This window comes from Salmo trutta, chromosome 33, assembly GCF_901001165.1.
Source record: "Salmo trutta chromosome 33, fSalTru1.1, whole genome shotgun sequence".
Classification (NCBI taxonomy): Eukaryota; Metazoa; Chordata; class Actinopteri; order Salmoniformes; family Salmonidae; genus Salmo; species Salmo trutta.
In genome coordinates this window covers 3,340,624-3,367,995 of record NC_042989.1, presented here as the reverse complement: position 1 = coordinate 3,367,995, position 27,372 = coordinate 3,340,624, and the positions used below count along the sequence as shown (strand labels likewise).

At 42.0% G+C, this 27,372-nt stretch overlaps 1 protein-coding gene across 1 annotated transcript; it reads left to right on the top strand.

Annotated features, from left to right (window-relative positions):
• The first annotated feature begins 1,282 nt into the window (after window positions 1-1,282).
• On the top strand, window positions 1,283-27,372 carry LOC115172057 (afadin-like). The gene is made up of 19 exons (XM_029729254.1): window positions 1,283-1,363; window positions 5,730-5,875; window positions 6,084-6,175; window positions 6,381-6,504; window positions 6,733-6,892; window positions 12,264-12,407; window positions 12,678-12,876; window positions 13,134-13,228; window positions 13,334-13,420; window positions 13,563-13,628; window positions 13,775-13,848; window positions 21,030-21,148; window positions 21,382-21,495; window positions 24,860-24,945; window positions 25,110-25,247; window positions 25,413-26,054; window positions 26,206-26,319; window positions 26,567-26,814; window positions 27,041-27,372. The coding sequence occupies exons 2-19, from the start codon at window positions 5,766-5,768 to the stop codon at window positions 27,156-27,158; spliced, it is 2,730 nt and encodes a 909-aa protein (XP_029585114.1). The 5' UTR covers window positions 1,283-1,363; window positions 5,730-5,765; the 3' UTR covers window positions 27,159-27,372.

Sequence of the window (27,372 nt, the reverse complement as noted above, 5' to 3'; positions counted from 1 at the left end):
GGCTATCCATAGGTTTTAAAATCAAGAAAATTATGCCATCTGGCTTGCTTGATATACGGAAGTTGAAATGATTTTTGATATTGATATTTTAGCAATTACATTTACTTTTGATACTTAAGTATATTTCAAACAAAATACTAATAGACTTTTACTCAAGTAGTATTTTACTAGGTCACTTTCACTTTTACTTGAGTCATTTTCTACTAAGGTATCTTTACTTTTACTTAAGTATGACAATTGGGTACATTTTCCACCACTGGATATTTCAAAACATCCTTCCAGAAAGGTAGCACTAATGTACACTCCCTTATGGACTACCGAAGTGGCGCAGCGGTCTAATGCACTGTATTTCAGTGCAAAAGGTGTCCCTGGTTTGAATCCAGGCTGCATCACATCCTGCCGTGATTGGGAGTCCCATAGGGCGGTGCACAGTTGTCCGGGTTTGGCTGTGGTAGACTGTCATTGTGAATAAGAATTTGTTCTTAACTGACTTGCCTAATTAAATAAAGGTAAAATAAAAATTGTGTGTAAGAATTTCCCAGTGTCTTTTTGGCATTTCCAACACAGAGAATTGTTGGTCAGCCCCATCTTATGAAGCCTAGTTGGGGTCCGATAAAATCTATGTAGTATCTTAAACTGACTAAGTATTCCCCTGGCTTCCCTTATGTTCCTCCCTGAGCTGGACAAGATCTTCCACCAGGTATCATCCTCAATTTCACACTTAAGGTCAATTTGACATATTGTTCTGAGGTTTTTACAGTCTTTACCCTGCAGATTACTAAATATTGAGTAAAAAATGGCTGCTTTATGTTTGGGTAATTCCAGTTACTCAGCTATTGGGTTCTTTCCTGGATTTAGTTGATAGCTGGTTGTGGATCACAACCATTTTAATCACGTTGATCTTTCCACATAAAGAAAGGTTGATCTTTTCCCAATTTTCTAAATTTGTCTTAATCTTGACTACTAGTGGCTCAAAATGTAGTCTTAATACCCAAATATTTCATCCCAGTAGGAACCCATTTGATATTACATGTGGTAATGGTTCCAGAGTAACATATGGCATTAATTGACATTGCTTCCAATTTATTCCAATTTATTTTGTAGCCTGACAACTAGAATATTATTCAATACAAGTAAGTAATCGTGGTACAGACTGAAGTGGATCAGAGACCAGCAGTAGAATATTGTTTGCATACATAAGCAGCTTGTGTTCTTTTCCCCCTCCATGTACGCCCCTAATTTCTGATTCTGTTCTCATCATTGTTGCAAGAGGCTCTAAAACTATGGTAAACGGGAGAGGGGAGAGCGAGCAACCCTGCCTTCTTCCTCTAGAAAGACAAAAAAAGGAGACATAATTCTATTCGTAAGTACTGTTGCTTTAGAATTAGAATCAAGGACCCCTATCCATTTACAAAATTCAGCCTACTCTACCCTATCAAATGCCTTCTCAGAATCTAAGGAGACAGCAGTAGTAGGAACTATATTTGAGCGGTTTAACCACATGAGATACTGTGGAAATCTTTTCAGTTGAGCCTATGTTGATCTCAAAAAAGGATCTAAGATCATCTGCTAGTGATTGGCTAAATAGCTCATATTGTAATAGCATTGTGTTGAGCCTAAATCTACCCTTTATATAAACATGTTTTAAAAAAATGTTATTTCACCTTTATTTAAAACCTGTTAGGGACAGACGTTCCACTAGCGGAACGCCTCACCAATATCCAATGGTAGAGCGTGGCGCGAAATACAAATACCTCAAGAATGCTATAACTTCAATTTCTCAAACATATGACTATTTTACACCATTTTAAAGACAAGACTCTCGTTAATCTAACCACATTGTCCGATTTCAAAAAGGCTTTACAGCGAAAGCAAAACATTAGATTATGTCAGGAGAGTACCCTGCCAAAAATAATCACACAGCCATTTTCAAAGCAAGCATATATGTCACAAAAACCAAAACCACAGCTAAATGCAGCACTAACCTTTGATGATCTTCATCAGATGACACTCCTAGGACATTATGTTATACAATACATGCATGTTTTCTTCAATCAAGTTCATATTTATACCAAAAACCAGCTTTTTACATTAGCATGTGATGTTCAGAACTAGCATACCCACCGCAAACTTCCGGTGAATTTACTAAATTACTCACGATAAACGTTGACAAAATACATAATTATTTAAAGAATTATAGATACAGAACTCCTTTATGCAATCGCGGTGTCAGAGTTTAAAAAAAAACATTTTGCAATATTCTGAGTACATAGCCCGGCCATCATGGCTAGCTAATTTGACACCCACCAAGTTTGGCCCTCACCAAACTTAGATTTACTATAAGAAAAATTGGATTACCTTTGCTGTTCTTCGTCAGAATGCACTCCCAGGACTTCTACTTCAACAACAAATGTTGTTTTGGTTCCAAATAATCCATAGTTATATTCAAATAGCTCCGTTTTGTTAGTGCGTTCAGGTCACAATCCGAAGGGTGACGCGTGAGCGCATTTTGTGACAAAAAATGTCAAAATATTCCATTACCGTACTTAGAAGCATGTCAAACGCTGTTTAAAATCTGTTTAAAATAGTGATAATATTCCAACCGGGCGACGTTGTATTCATTCAAAGGCTGAAAGAAAAAAATGGAGTAGTCTCGTGGACGCGCATCTCCAGTGTCACTGTTCCCAGCCTGACCACTCACAAATACTCCTGCTGTTTTTCGCCCAGAGACTGCAGACACCCCATTACACTTTCTGGCAACTTCTGAGAGCCAATGGAAGCCTTAGAAAATGTCACGTTACATCACAGATGCTGTATTTTCGAGCAAGCATATATGTCACATAAACCCAAACCACAGCTAAATGCAGCACTAACCTTTTATGATCTTCATCAGATGACACACCTAGGACATTGTGTTATACAATACATGCATGTCTGTTCAATCAAGTTCATATTTATATCAAAAAACAGCTTTTTACATTAGCATGTGACGTTCAGAAAAAGCATAACCCCCGCAAACTTCCGGGGAATTTACTAACAGTTTGCTAAATTACTCACGATAAACGTTCACAAAAAGCATAACAATTATTTTAAGAATTATAGATACATTACTCCTCTATGCACTCGATATGTCCGATTTTAAAATAGCTTTTCGGATGAAGCACATTTTGCAATAATCTAAGTACATAGCCCGGCATCACAGGGCTAGCTATTTAGACACCCACCCAGGTCAGCCTCCACCAAAATCACATTTCCTATAAGAAAAATGTTCTTACCTTGCTTGTTCTTCGTCAGAATACACTGCCAGGACTTCTACTTCAATAACAAATGTTGGTTTGGTCCCAAATAATCCATCGTTATATCCAAACAGCGACGTTTTGTTCGTGAGTTCTAGACACTATCAGAATGCAACATCACGGTCTTGCGCATGGCGCATTGGCGTGACAAAAAATGTCTAAATATTCCATTACCGTACTTCGAAGCATGTCAACCGCTGTTTAAAACCAATTTTTATGCCATTTATCTCGTAGAAAAGTGATAATATTCCGACCGGGAATATGCATTGAGCCTAAACAGCCGAATAAAATGTATCCTCAGGAGCGAATCGTGCACGCGCCTCATTCAAAGGTCCTCTGAGCCGCCACTTGCCAAAGGCGATAATGTGTTTCAGCCTGAGGCTGCCTCGTCAACCTTCAGGTATTTCCCGGGTTCTGAGAGCCTATCGGAGCCCTGGGAATTGTCACGTTACAGCTAAGATCCTTACTTTTCAATAAACAGATGCAAGACGCACGACTCCTTGTCAGACAGGGTACTTCCTGCTTGAAACCTTGTCAGGTTTTTGCCTGCCATAGGAGTTCTGTTATACTCACAGACACCATTCAAACAGTTTTAGAAAATTCAGAGTGTTTTCTATCCAAACCTGAACAATAATATGCATATTCTAGCTTCTGAGTTGGTGTAGGAGGCAGTTTAAAATGGGCACATATTTTTTCCAAAATTCTCAATACTGCCCCCTATCCCAAACAGGTTATTAAACTCACAGACACCATTCAAACAGTTTTAGAAACTTTAGAGTTATTTCTATACAAATCTACTAATTATATGCATATTCTAGTTTCTGGGCAGGAGTAGTAACCAGATTAAATCGGACACATTTTTTATCCGTCCGTGAAAATACTGCCCCCATCCCAAACAGGGTTAACCAGGTAGGCAAGTTGAGAACAAGTTGGCCAAGATAAAGCAAAGCAGTTCGACACATACAACAACACAGAGTTACACATGGCGTAAAACAAACATACAGTCAATAATACAGTAGAAAAATAAGTCTATCTAACTTTAGTATAGCATGATCTGTGAGGGCAATGGGCCCAATCTTGCAATTAATCCCATTATTAACCATGAAATTAGATATCAACAAGAAATCTATTCTGGAGTGTGCCTTTTGACAGTGGAAGAAAAAAGTATATTCTCTATCATTAGGATGGACTAATCGTCATACGTCTGTAAGGCCCATATCTTCTATGTTGAAACTGGCTCTCATGAGGACCACCATTGGAAACGAAGACCCAGAGTTACCTCTGCTGCAGAGGATAAGTTTATTAGAGTTACCAGCCTCAGACATTGCAGCCAAAATAAATGCTTCACAGAGTTCAAGTAACAGACACATCTCAACATGAACTGTTTTCAGAAGAGACTGCATGAATCAGGCCTTCATGGTTGAATTGGTGCAAAGAAACCACTACTAAAGGACACCAATAATAAGAAGAGAATTGCTTGGGCCAAGAAACACAAGCCTTATACGTTAGACCGGTGGAAATCTGTCCTTTGGTCTGATGAATCCAAATGTGAGTTTTTTGGCTCCAACCGCCGTGTCTTTGTGAGACGCAGAATAGGATGATCTCTGCATGTGTGGTTCCCACCGTGAACCACACATGCGTGAACCACACCGTGAACCACACGTGAACCACACTGGTGACACTGTCTGCTATTTATTTAGAATTCATGGCACACTTAACCAGCATGGCTACCACAGCAAAATGCAGCGATACTATGCATGCCAGTCTCTCTTATCTAAGAGTTGCGTCACTTCTTGTTTTTCTAAGAAACATTATTGTATTGGAAATTCCAAATTGTTTGCTAGTCAACTTACACACAGCACTGACACACACACCTACCCCACCAGATATGCCACCAGGAGTCTTTTCGCAATCCCCAGGTCCAGAACAAATTAAAGAAAACATACAGTATTATACAGAGCCATGAGTGCATGGAACTCCCTTCCATGTGTTATAGGTCAAGTGAACAACAAACCTGCTTTTCAAAAAACAAATAAATCAACACCTCACAGGACAACACCTCTCCTCATGTGACCTACTTGTTGTGTGTATGTACTGACATGTATGTGTAACTGATAGATTCACACACACACACACTACATGTTAATTTTTTTAAATGTATGTCAATTGTAAAGTCTTTTGTCTGTAATTATTTTTCATTATGTGTCAGACCCCAGTAAGACTAGCTGTCGCCATTGTCATCGGCTAATGGGGATCCTAATAAATAAAATAAATATACCACGGCTGTTAGCTAATCAGCATTCAGGGCTCGAACCACCCAGTTTATAATGCTTCATAACTTGTTACAAGCATGCATGAGACTTTATAATGTCTCATAATAAGGCTTATAAAATGTCCATATTTATTCCATCTTGGTCTTTCTCTCCCTTCCAGAAGCAGAAGTCCATAGCTGGTGCTGTAGCCTTCTGGATGGCCAATGCCTCAGAGCTCCTGAACTTCCTAAAGCAGGACAGAGATCTAAGTCCCATCACACTGCAGGCTCAGGAGGACTTAGCACACCTGGTGCACAAAGCTTTCAAGTAAGACATTACATATAGCACTTCTTATCTCTTCTAATCTAGGTCATTTACTCTGACTTCAGTAAATAAGGATTGTAGCTGCTGTTCTACTGTGAAGACATTGAACTGAGCACATAAGTGATCTTCCCTCATCAGTCCTGATGTTGTACAGTTTTGATAAAGTCCCCTGCCCTATGTCTGTCTGTCTTTCTGTCTTTTGTTCCTCAAGGTGTTTGACTCGGTGTCTGCTGGATGATCTGAGCAGACACTTGCCAGAATTCCTGATTTATCCTGAGGGGCGTCAATCACCTGCAGGAATAGGTACACCATGAATGTTAACCACAACACAATCTAGTTATAACCTCTAACTTTCTTTATTTTAACCCGCAGCTTCCATATGTTAGTTTTGATCCAGTAGATAAAGAACCATCATATTAGCATGAAAATCAACACCAGTATGCTTATTTTCAATGTTTATTAAAAGTTTGTTTTAAAACTTTTTGTCACTCTAACCTCCCTCCACCAGAGGGCGTACTGCAAACCTTGATGGGTGCCATGTCTCTGCTGCGTCGCTGTCGAATCAACGCTGCCCTCACCATCCAGCTTTTCTCCCAACTCTTCCACTCCATCAGCGTCTGGCTCTTCAATAGGTGAGAGAGGCAGACATACAGTAGTTGAGGCTTTTAAATCACGTTTTGAAAACCCACCCTTTTAGCCTGGCCTTTATTCACCATTATTTTACACATCTTTTGTGTTTCATGTTCTTTTATTAACCTCTTTTATTGCCTTCTCTTGTTTTAATCTCCTTGTTTTTATGATTTTACTGTAAAGTGTGTCATTCTAAATGCACTTAAATAACGTTTGATTCGATTCAACAGGCTGCTAAGCCCCAGCCCCCAGGGAGAGGCCTGCTCCCTGGGCCTTAGGTCCCACTACTGGGGGGCCACCCTCCGCCAGAGGCTTAGCCTGGTGGAGGACTGGGCAGAGAGGCAAGGTCTGGAGCTGGCCGCAGACTGCCACCTCAGCCGCATCATACAGGTGGGTCACTTTATTTTAGTTTATTTGACCAGGTTAGTGAAATGTGTCTAAATTCCTCAAGGTGGGCGTTTTAAAGCTAGTTCCTACGTCACAGTAGGGCTGTTTAAAGGTCCAATGCAGCTGTTTTTATCTCAATATCAAATCATTTCAGGGTAACAATTAAGTACTGTTTGTTTTAAATTAAAATGGTCAAAAAGAAACAAAAATAGCTTCTCAGCAAAGAGCAATTTCTCAAGCAAAAATTTAACTAGGACAAAGTTATTTTACAGAAAACAGACTTTCAGCATGCTTATAGGGAAGGGCACTCAACATGCTTGGCACTGACACAAATGACTGATGATTGGCTGAAAGAAGATTGTGGGAGCTGTTTTGTTAGAATTCAGTACAGCTTTTGATGTCATTAATTATAACCTATTGCTGAAAAAACATAAGTGTTATGGATTTGCATCCTCTGCCTTATTATGGATTGCGAGTTACCTACTGTATCTAATAGAACACAGAGGGTTTTCATTAATGGAAGCCTCTCTCATGCAAATTCAGTTGAATGTGGTGTACCACAGGGCAGCTGGCTAGGGCCATTATTGTTTTTTGTTTTTACAAATGACCTTTCACTGACCTTGAATAAAGTCTGTGTGTCTTTGTACACTGACGACTCAACAGTATACACATCGGTTGCAACAGCAAATAAATAACGGAGACATTTAACATAGAGATCCAGTCAGTTTTAGAATGGGTGACTAGCATTAGGCTGGTTCTAAATATCAAAAAAACTAAAAGCATAATTTTTCAGACAAATCACTCGCTCGATACTAAACCTTGTTAAGATCTATTATTGAATAATGTGGCTAATGAGCAAGTTGAAGGGACAAAACTGCAGGGTGTAACCCTAGATAGCAAGCTTTCATGGTCAAAACATATAGAATCAATGGTTGCTAAAATGGGAAGAGGTCTGTCCATGATAGGGTGTTGCGCTGCCTTCTTGACATCTTAGTCGACCAGACAGGTCCTACGGGCCCTAGTTTTGTCGCACCTGGACTACTGCCCAGCTGTGTGGTCATGTGCGGCAAAGAAGGACAGTTGGTCCAGAACAAAGCAGCACGTATCACACTTAGATGTACACTGAGGGAATGTGTCAGTGACATGCATTTCAGTCTCTCCTGGCTCAAAGTTGAGTAGAGGTATTGATGTGTTGAAGTTACCGAACCCCAAACCCTGATGAAGGCAGCTTGTCTGTCGAAACGTTGGTTATTAAATTATTGCATCTGAGCTCCTAGATTGTGCAGCTTTCCTTTTCTTTTTGAAGTTACCGAACTGTACGGAGGTGGCTCAGGCTCCGGCTTTAGTCCCCATTCAATTCTGCCCACCCCCCTTGAAGGCTCATGGCTGTAGACCACTGCTGAAGGCTCTGGGCTAAGGTATGTCGCTGGAGACCTCGGGCTGAGATGCGTCGCCGGAGACCTCGGGCTGAGGTGCGTCGCCGGAGACCTCGGGCTGAGGTGCGTCGCCGGAGACCTCGGGCTGAGGTGCGTCGCCGGAGACCTCGGGCTGAGGAGCGTCGCCGGAGACCTCGGGCTGAGGAGCGTCGCCGGAGACTCAGGGCTGAGGAGCGTCGCCGGAGACTCAGGGCTGAGGAGCGTCGCTGGAGACTCAGGGCTGAGGGCCGTCTCTGGCGGTTCCGGACTGTGGGCCGTCTCTGGCGGTTCCGGACTGTGGGCCGTCTCTGGCGGTTCCGGACTGTGGGCCGTCTCTGCAGGCTCCGGACTGTGGGCCGCCTCTGGCGGTTCCGGACTGTGGGCCGTCTCTGTCGGTTCCGGACTGTAGGACGTCGCCGGAAGCACTGGACGGGGAACTGTCGCCGGAAGTTCTGGACGGGGCACTGTCGCCGGAAGTTCTGGACGGGGACTGCGCACTGAAGGCCTGATGCGTGGGGCTGGCTTTGGAAGCGCCAGACTAGTGACACGCACCACAGGGCTAGTGCGAGGAGCAGGGACAGGACGTACTGGACTGGGTAGGTGCACTAAAGGCCTGGGGCGTGGGGCTGGCTTTGGAGGCGCCAGACTATTAACATGCACCTCAGGGCTAGTGCGAGGAGCAGGAACAGGACGTACTGGACTGGGCAGGCGCATTAAAGGCCTGATGCGTGGGGCTGGCTTTGGAGGCGCCAGACTATGGACACGCACCTCAGGGCTAGTGCGAGGAGCAGGAACAGGACGTACTGGACTAGGCAGGTGCACTAAAGGCCTGATGCGTGGGGCTGGTTTAGGAGGCGCCAGCCTAGTAACACACACCTCAATGCCAGTGCTAGGAGCAGGAACAGGACGTACTGGACTGGGCAGGCGCACTAGAGGCCTGATGCGTGGGGCTGGTTTTGGAGGCGCCAGCCTAGTAACATACACTTCAGGGCCAGTGCGAGGAACAGGAACAGGACGTACTGGACTGGGCAGGCGCACTAGAGGCCTGATGCGTGTGGCTGGTTTTGGAGGCACCAGCCTAGTAACACGCACCACAGGGCTAGTGCGAGGAGCAGGAACAGGATACACTGGGCCATGAACCCTCACCGGCGGTCTGATGCTTGCTACTTGCATCACCGGTCCTGGCTCGATGCTGGCTCTAACATGACCCCTGTGAGGAGCTTTCACCAAGCGCACTGGACTGTAGCTGCGCACTGGTGATACCGTGCGTATCTCCCCATAACATGGTGCTTGCTTGATCCGTCGCTCCCCATAATAAGCACGGGGAGTTGGCTCAGGGCTAACCCTTGGCCCAGCCAAACCACCCGTGTGCCCCCCCCAATTTTTTGGGGGAGGGCTGCCTTTCAGGCTTCCTTGCCAGCCGTGTTCCCTCATAACTTCATCGTTGGTCCTTTTCTCCTGCTGTCTCCGCTCTTCTGAGTGCCTCCACCTGTTCCCACGGGAGGCGATCCCTTCCGGTCAGGATCTCTTCCCACGTGTAGGATCCCTTGCCGTCCAGGATGTCCTCCCATGTCCAGTCCTCTTTACCATGCTGCTCCTTCCTCCGCTGCTTGGTCCTTCGTTGGTGGGTGGTTCTGTAATGGTTGTCGTATGGAGTGGACTAAACTGCAGCGGGTATATTGTCTTCTTATACTATCTTCTTTTATTCTAAGAAAAAAACTAAACACTTGAACAAAACAAACGACGAAACAGTCCCATCAGGTACACAGACTAAACAGGAAACAACCACCCACAAACGCAAGAGAAAATTAACCCACTTAAATATGGCCTCCAATTAGAAGCAACGACAACCAGCTGCCTCTAATTGGAGGTCGTTCCAAAACCCCAACATAGAAATAGAAAAACCAGAACACATATAAATAAAAAATATAGAACATACACCAAAAACCCCGAAACACACAAAACAAACACCCCCTGCCACGCCCTGACCAAACTACAATAACAAACAACCCCTTTTACTGGTCAGGACGTGACAACCCAGAGGTCTCTTCACAGTCCCCAGGTCCTGAACAGAGAATGGGAAACGCACAGTATTAAATAAAGCCATGACTACATGGAACTCTCTGCTACCCCAGGTAACTCAAGCTAGCAATAAAACCATTTAAAAAAAACAGATAACACAAAGGGGACTGTGAAGAGACAGCTATTTTATATACAGTTGAAGACGTAAGTTTACATACACTTAGGTTGGAGTCATTAAAACTCATTTTTCAACCACTACACACATTTCTTGTTAACAAACTATAGTTTTTGCAAGTCGGTTAGGACATCTACTTTGTGCATGACACAAGTAATTTTTGCAACAATTGTTTACAGACAGATTATTTCACTTATAATTCACTGTATCACAATTCCAGTGGGTCAGAAGTTTACATACACTAAGTTGACTGTGCCTTTAAACAGCTTGGAAAATTCCAGAAAATTATGTCATGGCTTTAGAAGCTTCTGATAGGCTAATTGACATAATTTGAGTGTGGATGTATTTCAAGGCCTACCTTCAAACTCAGTGCCTCTTTGCTTGACATCAAGGGAAAATCAAAAGAAATCAGCCAAGACCTCAGAAAAAAAATTGTAGACCTCCACAAGTCTGGTTCATCCTTGGGAGCAATTTCCAAACGCCTGAAGGTACCACGTTCATCTGTACAAACAATAGTATGCAAGTATAAACACCATGGGACAACGCAGCCGTCATACTGCTCAGGAAGGAGAAGCATTCTGTCACCTAGAGATGAACGTACTTTGGTGTGAAAAGTGCAAATCAATCCCAGAACAACAGCAAAAGACCCTGTGAAGATGCTGGAGGAAACAGGTACAAAAGTATCTATATCTACAGTAAAATGAGTCCTATATTGACATAACCTGAAAGGCCGTTCAGCAAGGAAGAAGCCACTGCTCCAAAACCGCCATAAAAAGGCCAGACTACAGTTTGCAACGGCACATGGGGAGAAAGATCATACTTTTTGTAGAAATGTCCTCTGCTCTGATGAAACAAAAATAAACTGTTTGGCCATAATGACCATCGTTATGTTTGGAGGAAAAAGGGGGGATGCTTGCAAGCCGAAGAACACCATCCCAACCGTGAAGCACGGGGGTGGCAGCATCATGTTGTGGGGGTGCTTTGCTGCAGGAGGGACTGGTGCACTTCACAAAATAGATGGCATCATGAGGATGGAAAATTATGTGGATATATTGAAGCAACATCTCAAGCCATCAGTCAGGAAGTTAAAGCTTGGTCGCAAATGGGTCTTCCAAATGGGCAATGACCCCAAGCATACTTCCAAAGTTGTGGCAAAATGGCTTAAGGACAACAAAGTCGAGGTATTGGATTGGCCATCACAGTGGGAGAAGAAAGACTAATTTCTGGAGGACAATGACAAGCTGACTCACATGTGCTTACTTGTGAATTCTTAAAGAGATGTGAACAATGCTGAATGGGTGTAAACAAAGAAGAGCTCTCTAGCAAGTGTGAAAATCTCTTTCTAATCTTTCAAGGGCATTTGCGCCTACTTGTGTGTTTACAAGTTTATCAACTTTCAAAGAAGCATAACTTTCCCATGTTTCCCCGGTCAACTAGAGTGTATGATTTACCATAAAGCCAACATTAGAGATGTGCTGTCACAAATGAAACTGCTGAAGCAAGCACACACATTTTCCTCAGGAAATGTACCTTTTCTAGTTGAGACAGCAGGCTAGGCAGGGAAGCCTAGTGGTTAGGCCGTCATTGAAAATAAGAATTTGTTCTTAACTGACTTGCCTAGTTAAGTAAAAAAAAAAATATTTGAATCTCCTTTTCAAGACCTGTGTTTACCCAACCGCTTAACCCATGCCATTTATAAAAATGTGTATCTTATCAGGTTCAAGGTAGTAAAGAAGTGATTTAATTGATGGATATTTTCTAGATAACAATGCTGTTGACCATGAACAAGTATTCCATGCAAGATTCGGAGAACATCCAGAATACCTGCTTCAAGTTAAACTCCTTGCAGCTTCGAACACTGATGACAAGCTACCTCTACGATACCAACGAGCCCCGCATTCCCCCTGTGAGTACTAGCCTTAAAGTCCTTAAATTTGTAATTAATTGTTCGTAAACATTTCTAAACATTTATGGGCATTTATAAACATTATATGCATTGTAATTCATACTGTGGGTATATGTATTGTTATATGTAGATGTATTTTATATGTATTTTTCTAAAATAAATTCAATCAACATCAAATAAATGATAAAGCATTTATAATGGCTTATAAAGTCTAACCAAAAACACAGGTTTTTCAAATATCCTTCCTGTCTTCTTCCTCTGCCCTTTCAGGGTTTGATTGACAGGGTGGTGGCGGCTGCAGAGGCCAGTGCTGATGAGTTGTTGCGTAGTGAAGGGCAGGACCTCCAGCTGGAGGAGGGGCCAGACCTCCACCTGCCCTTCCTGCTCCCTGAGGAAGGCTACTCCTGTGACACGGTCAATGGAATCCCACAGGGCTTCAGAGAGTTCCTGGAACCTATCTGCCGCAAAGGTACTGTAGCTACATGCTTTTTAAAAAGAGGTTTGCTGAACTGACTAATTAGTTTCAGTATAAAACAGAGAATGACTTTTGTCTAAACTGGTATACAACATCTGCCTTGTAGAGGCATTATCCGGGATGGTAAAAGGCTATATTGGAAGTAAAATGCATGATACACGTGACACAAAACAATGCACTCACTGTACAACATGCGTTGTGTGTTGTCTGTGAATAGTTATCTAAATAGGCTGTGCTCTCTCTTCCTATAGGCCTCTGCACTCTGATCTCTCACCCCCACTCTGGTGGCACCTGGACCATCTTCTTCAACAGAGCAAACAGTTTCTCTGCACAGGACGCAAACCCGGTACACTTTTTAAAAAACATATCCATATTTTTAACCATACTCTTTTCATATACCTCTCTAATACCTCTTTCTTATTGAGATCTCTTTTCTGTTTCTTTCATTTAGCCACTGCATAGAGAACCTGAGGTTGTGACTATTACACTGACGAAACCCTTGAACAGTGGAATGGGGGTCAGCATCGTGGCGGCCAAGGTACAAATTCATCCATCCATCCATTTATTCATCCATTTTCCATGCATCCATCCATCCATCCATCCATCCATCCATCCATTCATTAATTAATTCATTCACCCAACAATCAATGACAATAATCCATCTTTTGCCCCATCTACAGGGAGCAGGACAAGACAACCTTGGGATTTACGTCAAGTCAATCGTCAAAGGAGGACCAGCAGAAATGGTTAGAAAACTATAGTACAATTCAAATAATGCCTGTTGACTGGATGCAGTACGCAATAACATTTCAAATCATTTGAATGAACAGCACTGGTATCTCATTAAAAATCTTATGTTCCACATGTGTTTCTATGCTGTTGTGTTGGACAGGATTGCAGGTTAACTGCAGGGGACCAGTTGCTGTGTGTGGATGGACACAGTCTCGTGGGCCTCTCACAAGAAAGGTAGATAACATTCTAACTTTCTACGTTCAGATCAGAGTTGAGCAGTTGGAAATCCCGCTCATGATTTCCTTTCCGCTAAAACTGCTCGTTGCTCATAGGAAAAAAAACTGCTGCTCCAAATTCGCTCCATTCATTAAAATCACAATTTAACCAAACAATATGGATTTGAATGAAAAGTATTTTAATAAACATGAAAAGGTGAATGTAATCATTATAGTCTATAAATTGCACATGTAGGCTGCTACTTATAATTAAATACAAAAAAATTAAAAAATGACTTATTAGTGCATTTGAATACATTTTTTGAATACATTTTTAGAAACATGAGTTTGGTCAGTCTGTGGTTTCAGGCTCTTGCGATGGTGGCTGGACAGCAGGCAAGCAGCGGAGAATATCCTCTCCACACTTGCAGAGCCACTGGGAATGCTAAACACCCTTTTGGTCACTCTTGCCAGACTGGAAAGAGATGCAGAGTTGTTTTTTTAGGTAGGCCTAAAGGTTTTTAGGCAAAATAACCCAATCAAAATGGAAAGGTCCTTGAATGAGGGGAATATGCCAGGCCTATTGGGCCAATATGGCCTATTGTATAGATAATAGAACAAAAATGAACGAAAAGTTTAAGAGATCAGATTTTTAGCTTAGAAATACTTTGCTACAATGACAAAGCATGTGCACATAGTAAGTACACCATCATGCTTTCGGGATAGGTGTCTTTTCAGAATGATTATTTAGTTGTGGACACTACATTACCTACATTGGTCCTCCTTTTTATAATTCACCTTAATTTAGCACCTGTGTTTTATCAGTTTCTTTATGAAAATATTTAGTGAACTCCATGACAGTAGCTAAAGCAAGGGGTTATAGCAGCACACAAGTAGACTACAAATGCATGCTGGGCCAGGCATGCCCTGAGCTCGTAAAGTAAGCGCTACTGGAGCAAAATTGGAGGGTGAGAAGGCCGACACTCCAGCCTTTGGGAATCTCACTCCACGCTCCAATCAAATTGGAACGCTCCGTGCTGCGCTCCATGACGCGCTCCGCTCCAGCAACGCTCCACTCACATACTCTACTGAGTTCAGATAGTCTTGCTAACACCAGCCTTCCTACATCCTTGACTTGAGAGTCTGAAACGCGTGCTTTGATGTGTCAGCACAAAGCGACAATACTGAAGGGGCTGTGCCCTCAGACTTCAAGGTGGCACCCTACGCTGGTTGGATATCCCCGTTTCAAATTGAACAAATCATGATTTTTGCTTTACATAGGACCGCTCCAGCCCTTCCGTTTCCAGCCAGCCCTTCCGGGATAAACAAACACACACAGTAGCTAGCTAGTAGTGATGGGCATTCCGGCTCTTTTCAGTGAGCCGGCTCCCAAACGGCTCTTTAAAAAAAATATGTTTTGTATTTTTTCAAGTCCAACAGTTTGTGATAGTTTGACTATGATTGGTGTTAAAACAATTCTAATTAAATTATTAAATGAAATCATACTCTACCTTAACCACAATGTAATTAAAAATGTATTGGTTTGTTATGAAAAAGAATGCTATTAAACATTTACATTTAAAGTATAACTTTTTAATGTATATTAACAAAGTGCATATAAATCTAACCATTCCAAATGAATGCTATCTGAACAGCATAATAGAATATTGCACCATATCAATGAAAAATAAATAACAATTTGCAATTTGAAAAACTGCAGCATCCCACTTTGCAAAACATTAAACTGGTCTCTCTTTTCTCTCTCTTCTTAATTGCCATGTTATTACCAGCACCACACAGCAATGCTGACCATATTTAGCTTTTATGAGAAATTTGCATTCAGAAATGCAAGCTGCCTCACTTTCGAGGGGCTGATGCGGTTTCTTCTCTCAGTAATTATTTGTCCCGTTTTCGAGAAGACCCTCTCATAGGGAACGGATATGGCCACTATGCAAAGTCTCCCTGTCAGGACTTTAGGAAGCCGTGGGTAGACAGAGGCCTTGTTCTTCCACCAGCTCAGAGGATCTGCAGATCTTTGGAGGAGGGGCTCCTCTAAATAGGATCGGACCTCCATTATGGCATCTGCTGATGAGGGATTCCTTCGTGCTGCATCCCCAGTTGCTCTCTCGTCAAACAGCATCCAAACAGCAGACGTTTGTGGTACTGCTGGTGCTTCTGCTCCATCTGATCCCTCTTCTTCCTGTTGCCCTGGTGACTGAGCCAGCTGACTGCTGGGGCTGTCCATCCCTGCTGCTGAGGTTATTCTTTGAAGAGCCTCATCAATCGTTCTGGCATCACTGAAGGCTAACTTCTTAAACCTGGGGTCAAGTGCAGCGGTTTCTGATAGCATGTGATTATATTCCATTCTGTGGAACTTTCTGTCCATTGATGAACATAGGGTGTCACATGTCCTGTGGTTACCTCCCATTCCTCATGGGTGAGAGCATTAACAGGTGCATTGACAATGGCCAGGGTAGAGATGATGGCATCCTTTAACTCAAGAAACAGCTTCAACATATAAAATGTTGAATTCCACCTTGTAGTGGAGTCTTGTTTAGGCCTCAGCTCAGGCATCCCCATCTGGCATTGTGTGGACTTTAGTTTTTCAGCACATACTGTGCTCCTGTGGAAGTATTCCACAGCTGCTTTCACTTTGTCCACAGTGGGCTTCATCACCTTCAGAGCATCTCTTATGATCAGGTTGATTGTGTGGGCAAGACATGGATGATGGGTCCATTTTAACATTTTCATGACTTTGGTTATGTTAGCTGCATTGTTGCTAACACAACAGACCACTTTTCCATCTACTTGCCATTCTCTGGCCACTCTCAACAGTTCCTCTGCCAAGTTCTTGGGGTGTGTTTGTCGCTGAACTCAAAGCAATCCAGAAGACAGCTAGACATAAAAAAATCTTCAATGAAGTGACATGTAACCGACATGTAAGAAGTGGTTACCCTTGATGTCCAGCAGTCAGTGATGAGGCAAACTGCAGTAGCTTTTTGGACTCTTTCCCGCACTGAAGCCTGTGTGCTCTCATACAGTTGTGGAATAAGCGATTTTGAAAGGGTTTTCCTGCTTGGAATTGTGTACATTGGATTTAGACTATTGCTATAATTTCTAAAACCTCTGTCCTCCACGGTGGAAAATGGCTGGAAATCGGTGGCAATCATTTTAGCCAATGCAATATCAATTTGGCCATGTTTTGCTACAGACATAGACTTTGGCATAAACTTGTCCATAGAAGACTGCATTGCTGTGGGTCACGGAGTAGGCCTACTTGACTGAGAGGATACATCTCCACGTGTGGAGGTGCTGGCTCCACCACTATCACTAGCAGGCCCGCTAGTTTCTCGAAGCTCCGCTACAGCTAGCTTCACAGTTGGGTGCACAGTTCGCATATGCCGGTGTAGGTTGTGCGTAGAACCGGCTTAATATGAGATTTTGTTTTGGCAAATTCTACACTGTGCTCTACATTATTAAAATGCATCCAAATGCTACTGTGCTTCCGAATCATTTTCCAGCTGTTGTTTCCAGAGCTGTCTTTCCTCTCTCTCCTCGGCTGCTAAGTGTGTGACTGAGTGAGTTGGCTCGGCCCTCCCTCACGCAGCTTTGGTTCATTGGTTGACACTGCGTGTCTGATTGACAGGAACAACAGGTGAGGCTGTTAGTCTGATCAGACAGTCAGAACAAATGTGTGTGCGCTTGAGCATTTAGGCATATATTATTTTATTTATTTTTAGTTAGTTCTATGCATTTAAATCTTTTGATTATTCATATCTTGATTTTTTTTTCTTCCATAAATAGAATTGGTATCTTCTGATATGCGAGCCGGCTCCCAACGTTCGCCTACAAGAGTGAACACCTCGTTCGTTAACAACCCATCACTACTAGCTAGCACAAACCTCATCACACACATTTTCAAAACGTTATAACAACCCTTCTACACTAAAACAAGTGACATATTAGACAACTGCAACCTGTTAAATGTTACGATCTTGTGGCTAGCAAGTAGCAACTAACATTAGCTAGCATAGCTAATGTTAGCTAGCATCGTTCAGCCCAAACCAGCCAGCTTATAACTTTAGCTTTCTTGCTATCAACTCGAAATCAGCTAGCTAATCAAATGCACGTTTTAGTTATAAATGAACTAGTTAGCTAATTATAGGCTGAACATTAATTATTTATTTTCCTTATTGGATGTCTTCTGTTTACATAGTAGGGCGGAAGGTAGCCTAGTGGTTAGAGCGTTGGGCCAGTAACCGAAAGGTTGCTAGTTTGAGTCCCCGAGCTGACATGGTAAACATCTGTTGTTCTGCCCCTGAACAAGGCAGTTAACCCACTGTTCCTAGGCTGTCATTGTAAATATGAATTTGTTCTTAACTGAGTTGCCTGCTACATTTTGTTTTTTACAAATATTATGTAAGTCCTCCATGCATTCTAGCTAGCTACTACTGTATTACCCATGTTCACTTCTGGCAAGCTTCCTCCCTGGCCCCGGATTTTGGCAATGCATGAACATGAAGTACCCTTAAAACTAATAGATCCTGGTCACGCCCAAAAATATCCGACTACAGCAAGTATGACCAACAAAACCAAAAGAGATTTATCATCTTTTATCAAGTCAACTTAAAATGTCTCTCTAATGCAATATTAACTAATGTAATGATAAAGAAAACAGAAAGCATGTACAAAGTTAACTTTATTTTACAGGATGATATAATGCATGAAGCAAACATGGAATGACTACAGTATGTGAAATGTGAAGGTGTGGACTCAGTGAAAATGCCAATTGAAGGTGTATTTCATCCCTCTGAATCCTGGTGCAGTGGAACAATTCTTGTTCAGACTTATAGTAGCATGATTCTGGTTCTGATTCTGGGCTATGAGTTTTTCCAACTTGAGACCCTAAGGAGGATGAATGACTTGTCGAACTACAGCAGGTGTGCACCCGTAACTAAAACGTTTTCACACAGTATATGTCATCACTATGTTGATAGATTAATTTCAGTCAATCATTTGGAATGAAAAGGTCTACTGTAGCTAGCTTAGCTAGCCAGTGCATTTGTGGTAGACCTTGTATGCTAGTGGTGGACGGCTTGCTTGGGTCTCTGAGCTTTTCCGTTGTCTTTTGTCATCACAACACCCTCTTGCAGGTACTACCTTCTTCATCTTCTCTGCGTCCTACAGCAGGAAAGGGGGGAGAAGAGAGAGAGCGGGGAAAAAGAGGGAGGGGTGTTCAAATTTACAGGCTGTGCACGGGGTTGTGATGCCTGTGCTGAAGGGCAAGTGGGCAGGCATCGCCACAGACACCTACATGGGCTTCTGTTGTTAAGTTAAACCACCTCAGCTACTTGCAGTACTTGAGGAATACCTACTTGAGGAACGCCTGGTTTCCATTCCGTAGACATTCCCACTGCTCTCTCTCCCTCTCTGTGTCACTAGGTCATGCAGTATCATTAGTTTGCATTGGGAAATTACGCAAAATTAACACATTAAAATACCTAGAGCTTTTTGTTTTACGTTGTGTTTCACTTTGAAGACACTATCTATGAGTGGCGATGGCCCCTAGTAAAGTAAACAGTCGACATGGGCCATAATCTAGTAAGTGATACCTTCTCAACATGGCTCCTCATGTTTAATTCTCTCTCTGTCACTCAAATAATGTAGCCTGATACCACTTTTGAACATTATGTGCTCATATAGTGATCTCATCTTCTTTCACAAAAGAATGCAATTCTCCAAGTTTGCTGAAACTCTCCCGAAAGGCAGGTTTTCATTTTGACCCCTGACCCCTACAGATAGATACTGTTGTTACACTGCTGACTGTGATAAAAAAATAGTATCCTATAGATTCTTAATTCCCATCCTTATTCAGAGTAAATGTATATAGTCGGTAACAATATAAAGATATGGAAGCACATTTGATTACTATGCTAGTAGTTTTTGCATAAGAAAATGTTGTGTGGGATCCCATAGTTGAATCCAGTAAAAGTACTTTCCATAGTGCCTGTCACCCAGTCACTTTATTAAGGCTACTCAATGTCTTATAGGCCTATCATGCAAACAAACACGTCTTACTCAGTACGTTTGTACAAATACAAAGCTTTCAATCAATCATTCGCTAGTGTATCCATCACTATAATTTCCATTCCCGACGTTACATGTATCCATCACAGTCATTCTATAAAATCGAAGTACAGTTTTAGGCATAGCTGTGGAAGTAGGGGTGCTGAGGGTGCTGCAGCACCCCTTGAGAAATCAGATTTTGAAAAATGATATATGTAAAAATAAATAATAATAATCACAAAAGTAGTGCACTGGGCCTTTACTAGTCCTGTGTTAGCGGACTGATATAGTGGTCTGTAGCACAGGATTTTCTTTGTCTTCTGTCCACCAAAGCCTTTAGCGGGGACACAACTGTCAGAATTGGAGGCTGTTTTCCTTGCTTCCTGAAGACTAGAACTACCTAACTAGTTGGTAAATTAGATTTTCCCCAAAGCATGTTGGCAAGACCGCTAATACATCCTCACCTCACATAAAGACTCGAAATGCTTCAAGTAGCTCCTATTTTAATTCAATACCTAAATTGTCTGTTACTATGTGGCAGTGTCGTCTCTCTATCTTCTTTTCAGAAGGCTCCATCACTGAGTTTTTCTCCCCACACTTTTAGTTAGCTGGGCTAGCTAGCCAGCTAGTCTAACTTTAGCTTGGCTTGTTTACCTCTCTAGTGGGGGAGTAGCAAATTGACGAGGAAGCTCATGCAAAAAGCATGCATTGGAGAACCAATCAAAAAGTTGCTAAAAGTCACTAAAATGTTGAGCTAACCTCCCCTTTTAAATTGGGTACGTTTTTCATCCGGCCGTGAAAATACTACCCCCTAGCCCTAAGAGGTAAGCCCGAGATACTAGACCAGTGAGTCACAGCCCGCTGTCTAGTCACGTGGGTCGCGTGTCAGCAAGGCAAACTTTCAGGTCCTTTTTTAGTATGACATTTTTATTTATGAAGGTCCGACAGATAACTATTCTGTCATTAACCCTGATGTGATTGATTTGTTTTTGGAAAACAGTTTCTGTTGGAACAATCTGCAATAGTTACATCTGTTCAATGGTCATTTCAAATACGCTGAAAAACAAATAAAGGATTATGCCTTGAAAACATGATGAATTGACAGTGATTGATGTGGTCTTGTCTTGACTGTAGGGCAGCAGGCATAATGATGCACACTGGGCCAGTTGTGACTCTACAGGTTGCCAAGCAGGGGGCAACATGCCATGGTCTGGCTGCCCTGCTAGATGAACCACCTTCAGTATCAACTACAGGTACGAGCAGAACAAAGGCAACATTCTCTCTGCATTGTTATCATTTCCCCTGAACAGTCCCTCAACAGAGGTCTAATGATCTAAGACCAAAACCAAATTCAGATAATTTCATTTCATGGCTTCCTGTTAGTAGTTGTTTTCCAAAATGAATGGTAAGAATAGTCTTTCTCAATTAATAGTAGACCTACACCTAGATGTTCTAGATCTAACCAACCTTTCTATGATTCTCCCAGCTTTGGATGGTAGTGGCCCCACCAGCAGCAACCTCCATGGAGGGAACAGGAGACAGAGAGAACAGACCCTGCTGAAGAACAGACAGCTATACCACTCCAACCCCAACATGATCAGTGAGTCTAACAATAGTGTTCTTTTTGAAAAGTTGACTAACACCCTTTTCACACTATTGCGTTGATCCAAGCCAGTCAAACTGTGCTGGCTCTGATATTTTCGTTTCACATGGTATTTCTCAGCACAGTCCCAGCAACCATGGTAGGTATAATCAAGCCAGCTCAGTACAGCTTGATTTGGCTTGGCTCAGTTCGGCTAGTATTTTGCAACCCTAGATGCAAGTCACATTATGCTGACTTGCAAAGTGATGTGTAATTTATATTGGAATCCAACTCAACATACTGCTGCCATTATATAAGCCGTTGTCCTGCACAGTGGCATTTACCCCTGCTATAGCACACACAAATGTTGAGAACCTGCAGTGGTCAATTGAGTTCCAGACAGCCCTCTGGTGGCTGAAATGTGTTAGGACACTTTGAGCCTGGCTCTATAAGCACAGGGCCTCCTTTGAGTAATTAAAAGCAGGGTTGTCAAACTCAAGACCTAGACAACCAGGTGAGTGGAGTTCCTTACTAAATAGTGACTTTAATTCATCCATCAAGTACAAAGTGAAAACCCACATTTTATTTTACCTTTATTTATTTAACTAGGCAAGTAAGTTAAAAACAAATTCTTATTTTCAATGACAGCCTAGGAACAGTGGTTTAATTGCCTTGTTCAGGGGCAGATTATTACCTTGTCAGCTCTGGGATTTGATCTTGCAACCTTTAGGTTCCCATTCTAACGCTCTGACCACTAGGCTACCTGCCGTGCTTTAGAAAAATGCATCCTTCCTTCCTTGTTTCCTGGAGGTAACCACAGATCTATAGGTGGATAGGTTTAAGCAAAGTTCACCAATGCAACCAATTCAGATCTGTGATTACTTTGAGGAAAGTAAGAAAGGAGGAAGCATTTCTGAAGAATTCAAACAGGGCCAGAGTCTTGTTTGAATACTTTTCGGCTCAAGGTTAAAATACTTCTAAAATGCACTCTTCCTCCATCCCTTCCGCTCAGTCAAATAATCACTGATCTGGCTAGATTGGATAGGTGAAAATAAGGGTTCCACCACATCGCTTCCACCAATCCACTTCATTACTTCAAGGAATAGAGAAGGAAAGGATGCATTTTGAAAGTATTCAAACAGGGCACTTATTTGCATCCTTTCTTCCTTCCAGCCATCCTTGAGGTAATCACTGATCTTTAAAGACTAGATAGGTGCAGGCAAGGGTTCCATCCCACAGCTTTCACCTTTCCTGTCATGTCTGATCAGTGATCCCAAAGCCACTCCTGCGTTGTCTTGGCTGTGTGCTTAGGGTCGTTGTCCTGTTGGAAGGTGAACCTTCACCCCAGTTTGAGGTCCTGAGCGCTCTGGAGCAGCTTTTCATCAAGGATCTCTCTGTACTTTGCTCCGTTCATCTTTCCCTCAATCCTAGTTTCCCAGTCCCTGCCACTGAAAAACATCCCACAGCATGATGCTGCCACCACCATGCTTCACCATAGGTGTGGTACGACGTTTCCTCCAGGTCAAAGAGGTCAATCTTGGTTTCATCAGACCAAACAATCTTGTTTAGGTACCTCATGCCTTTTACTGAGGAGTGGCCTCTGTCTGGCCACTCTACCATAAAGGCCTGATTGGTGGAGTGCTGCAGAGATGGTTGTCCTTCTGGAAGGTTCTCCCATCTCCACAGAGGAACTCTAGAGCTCTGTCAGATTGACCATTGGGTTCTTGGTCACCTCCCTGACCAAGCCCTTTGCCCCCGATTGCTCTAGGAAGACTCTTGGTGGTTCCAAACTTTTAAGAATGATGGAGGCCACTGTGTTCTTGGGGACCTTCAATGCTGCCGACATTTCTTGGTACCCTTCCACAAATCTGTGCCTCAGGGGCTCTACGGACAATTCCGTCGACCACGTGGCTTGGTTTTTGGCTCTGACATGCTGTGGACCTTTATATAGACAGGTGTGTGCCTTTCCAAATCATGTCCAATGAATTGAATTTACCACAGGTGGACTCTAATCAAGTTGTAGAAACATCTCAAGGATGATCAATGGAAACAGGATGCACCTGAGCTCAATTTCGAGTCTCATAGCAAAGGGTCTGAATGCTTATGTAAATAAGGTATTTCTGTTTATTTTTAATAATTTAGCTAACATTTCTAAAAGCCTGTTTTTGCTTTGTCATTATGGGGTATTGATGAGGATTTTTTTTTTAAATAAATTTTTCATTGTAATGTAACAAAATATGGAAAAAGTCAAGGGGTCTGAATTCTTTCCGAATGCACTGTAGCTCCTAATTTGTGCTTGGCTTACTTTTCAATGGATTTATTTTTTAGTTTGTATGATATGCCTTTCTGATTTATATATTTTCCTGTAATATAAAACAGCACGGCCACAAACAACGCAATGATTATAAAATAAAAAACAGGTACCAATATAATATGAAATGTATAATAATAATTTTCTAAAACGTTTTCTCTCTTGCTTCAGGGAATGTGCTTTGATTATGTTGCCCTTGTGCTTTTAATGTGGCATTCTATTTTGAATATTCACAAATACAGTAAGTTAACTTTTTTCCCACAATGCAATGTATTTACGATAATCTACTGTATTCAGTTTATACAGTATGTTACTGTTGAGTAAAAAAGTAATTTACTGTGACAATTACAGGATATTTTTTTACAGTGTACTGTAGAATACTATAGTAAATACTATAGTATTATCAGCAAAAAAAACACTGTAGTAAATACTGCAGTAATGTCTACAAAAACACTACAGTCCGCAAAACACAACAGTTTTTTAACTATAGTAAATGCTCAAGTATTTCATTTACATATACCCTGCCCATTTCCCTCCCTCATATTCCAATTTGTGCCATCCATAAGTGAGAAACCTACATGCCAAGTATAGATCATATAATTTGTTTGCTAAAGGTTATAGAAAATAGTAGAAGCTCTGGACTTTCTGTCCAGAACCCAGTCCTACCTACAGGTTATGGAAAATGCTATTTTAGTATTTCTCCAGTAGGTTTCCTTAAGGAAAAAGACTCCATTTCTATGTCAAAGATAATAAAACAAAAACAGTATAGTAAATATTACAGTAATGTCTGCAAAAACACTACAGTAAATACTACAATATACTACAGTCTGAAAAAACACTAAATTAATTACTATAGTATATAGTTTATACTATAGTTAACTGTAAATACTACAGTATACTACAGTACATACTACGGTGTTCACTGCAGTGCTTGTGCAGACTTTAAGAGTGTATAGTATGTATACCATAATACGCTATAGTATTTTTTCGTGTGGGAGTAGTGTGAAAAGCCCTTCTTAGAGATGTTTCATGGCAGTTCTGTCATTATCTTTCTTTCCTCGATTGTTCTAGTCCCAGAAGGAGAACCAGTTGATCCAGTCATCCCAACAGACGGTAAAATCACTGCAGTCTCCACCAGCAACCTTCTGTGCTCTGATGTAAGTAACTTAATAATAATACATGGGTTTTATATAGCGCTTTCAAGGACCCAAAGATGCTTAAACAGTGGGTCAATACTTGTAATCCATGGCTTAGTGGGTTTGTCTACATTGAATCTGTAATGGTATAAAAACACGCAGTCACCTTAATGTTCCCCCATCAGATGTACCACAGGGAATACCTGACTCTACCAGCCCCTAGGTCTCAGGACAAGAAGACAGTAGCCTTTGAACTCCCACCTCAGGGGCCCAGAGTCTCGTTTAATCTAGACGGACAGATCTCCAACAAGAGGACCTTGATGGTATGAGTAGCTACGTCTTATCCTTTATAAAGCAGTACAACCCCCAATATCTTCAACCAACTATTTCAAGTATGGACCATTTCATATATGCAATTGTTACACTTACACTTAATCAACTTAAATGCCAAATGAAGAATAATTGGATATTTCCTTCCATAACGGCAGGCCCTTTCACAGGAGAACCTGTGCATGGAGAATGATTGCCCCCTAGTGGACAATATACATAATGCATGGAACCAGAACCAGCAGGAGAGCAACTACTCCTCTTTTCCTATGAAGCCGAGCATTTCTACCCACGACATACATTACAATCATACTGTCAGCCTCTCCACTAAGACCCAACCGAGCCGCCACAACACAGGGTATGGCTACTGGAGAACTCCTACGTCACACAACCCTTCGTCTGCCGTCCAGCCAATACACATAGACATCCCTGCTACACGGCTTTCCAACACCCAGCCACGTACTCCAATGACTACCTTCCAACAAACTCCAACTTTACTGCCCGTGAAGTTGAACCAGAACCCTGAGGGTAAAGGCCAGGGGCAAGCCCTCCTCAGCAATCAAAAACAAGGGTCTCATTATCAATTGCCAGCCCAGCATCGCCAAGCTGCATGTCCTCCTCCATCCTCTGTGTCCCTGAGGCAACCTCAGCCCTCACTCTCATCCTCACAGAAGATCCAACAACAACAAGCCTTGAGGAGGGTGCATCCAGCGATGTCCAAACTGTTCCCAACCCAGTCAAAAGACACATCCCTCCAGAGATCTCCAGCTAAACCACAACCAGGGACCACCCCAGGACATCAGGTACTGTACATTATTTTGTTGTAGTCAAAATTCAACTGTCTAATACACATGACAGTGAAAACTCAAATGCATGTATGAATAAGGAATATACAAATAAATAGTATACACTTCCAGTATAAAATACACAATTAATGCCGAATGTCGAAATCAGGACCAATACTTCAGCATGAATAAAGAGCCACCATCAGAAGGCAACAAAGGTCTGTCTCCAGACCCATGGAAGAGGGATGCACGGGAGAAGCAGCAGAAGCAGCAGAGACTACAGGTAACATAATAATAATAATTAACATCTTTATTTGAAGTGTGTCTACTATATTATACTGTACAGTGTTGTATTGTATTGATTTAGTGTATTTTGTGTTTTTGATGTGGTGCTGACCTCACAAAATGAACTTCCATGCAAATAGAGAATAACGTAACGTAATGTATTGACCATCAAAATCGAAATGTGCTTGTTGCTGGCTGTTCTTACATGGAAATGTGTATTTTTTGCCGTCTGTTCCTTGATCTAGGTGGTCGACCTGTTGGAACAGGAGGTCCAGGATCTGCAGGCTAAAGCCCAGCTCACACCAGAGGAGACCGACAGGCTCCGTAGGCTCAACCTGGAGTGGCAATTTCAACAGAGACTGCAGGAGTTCCAACAGAATGGAAACGATGATGATGATGATGAAGAAGAAGAAGATAGGGACACGTCAACAGGAGAAAATGTTCAAGAGTCGAATGAACTCAACGAGAACTTTGATGAGAAGTGCTCGAAAGAGTAAGTTTCAACTTCATTTGAATGTACATTTGTATCCCACAAAAACATTTTTTTCCTCAACAATGTCCCTGGATAAACCAAAAGTTAAATTACATAATTTGTTCTGAAAGTAATGGATCATGATGTATAACAGACCATGATATACAGTATAGTTAACCTATAGGTATTGATCTTCTCAATTACATCCATATCTGCTGGTTATTGATTGGTTATTGATTGGTTGCAGAGGCCAGGAAGAGAACAACTTCAAAGGTGATGCAACACCTGAGAATCTCACATTTAAGGAGCGCCAACGTCTCTTCTCCCTCGGATCAAACGCCTCCATCAAGGTCAAAGCCTTGTAAAGATGAGGATCCTGAGAAGATGGCCTCAACATTCGGTCAAGGCTCATTGATCAAGGCTCAACCTTTTATAAGCTACAGTAGAAACCAATCAGAAGATATCAGAATTGATTTTATAATCTATATTCTGTAGAAAAATGTGGACTATCTTTGTGATTTCTCAGCATATTTACTTCTCTTTTCTCCTAATTGATCTTTACATTTAGACTGTCGAATG

Bases quoted from the DNA above. Each gene is read 5' to 3' on its own strand.
- LOC115172057 (XM_029729254.1), top strand. From the start codon at position 5,766: ATGGCCAATGCCTCAGAGCTCCTGAACTTCCTAAAGCAGGACAGAGAT. The intron at 21,149-21,381 runs GTACGAGCAGAA...TGATTCTCCCAG, and splicing joins ACCTTCAGTATCAACTACAG to CTTTGGATGGTAGTGGCCCC. The intron at 21,496-24,859 runs GTGAGTCTAACA...CGATTGTTCTAG, and splicing joins CTCCAACCCCAACATGATCA to TCCCAGAAGGAGAACCAGTT.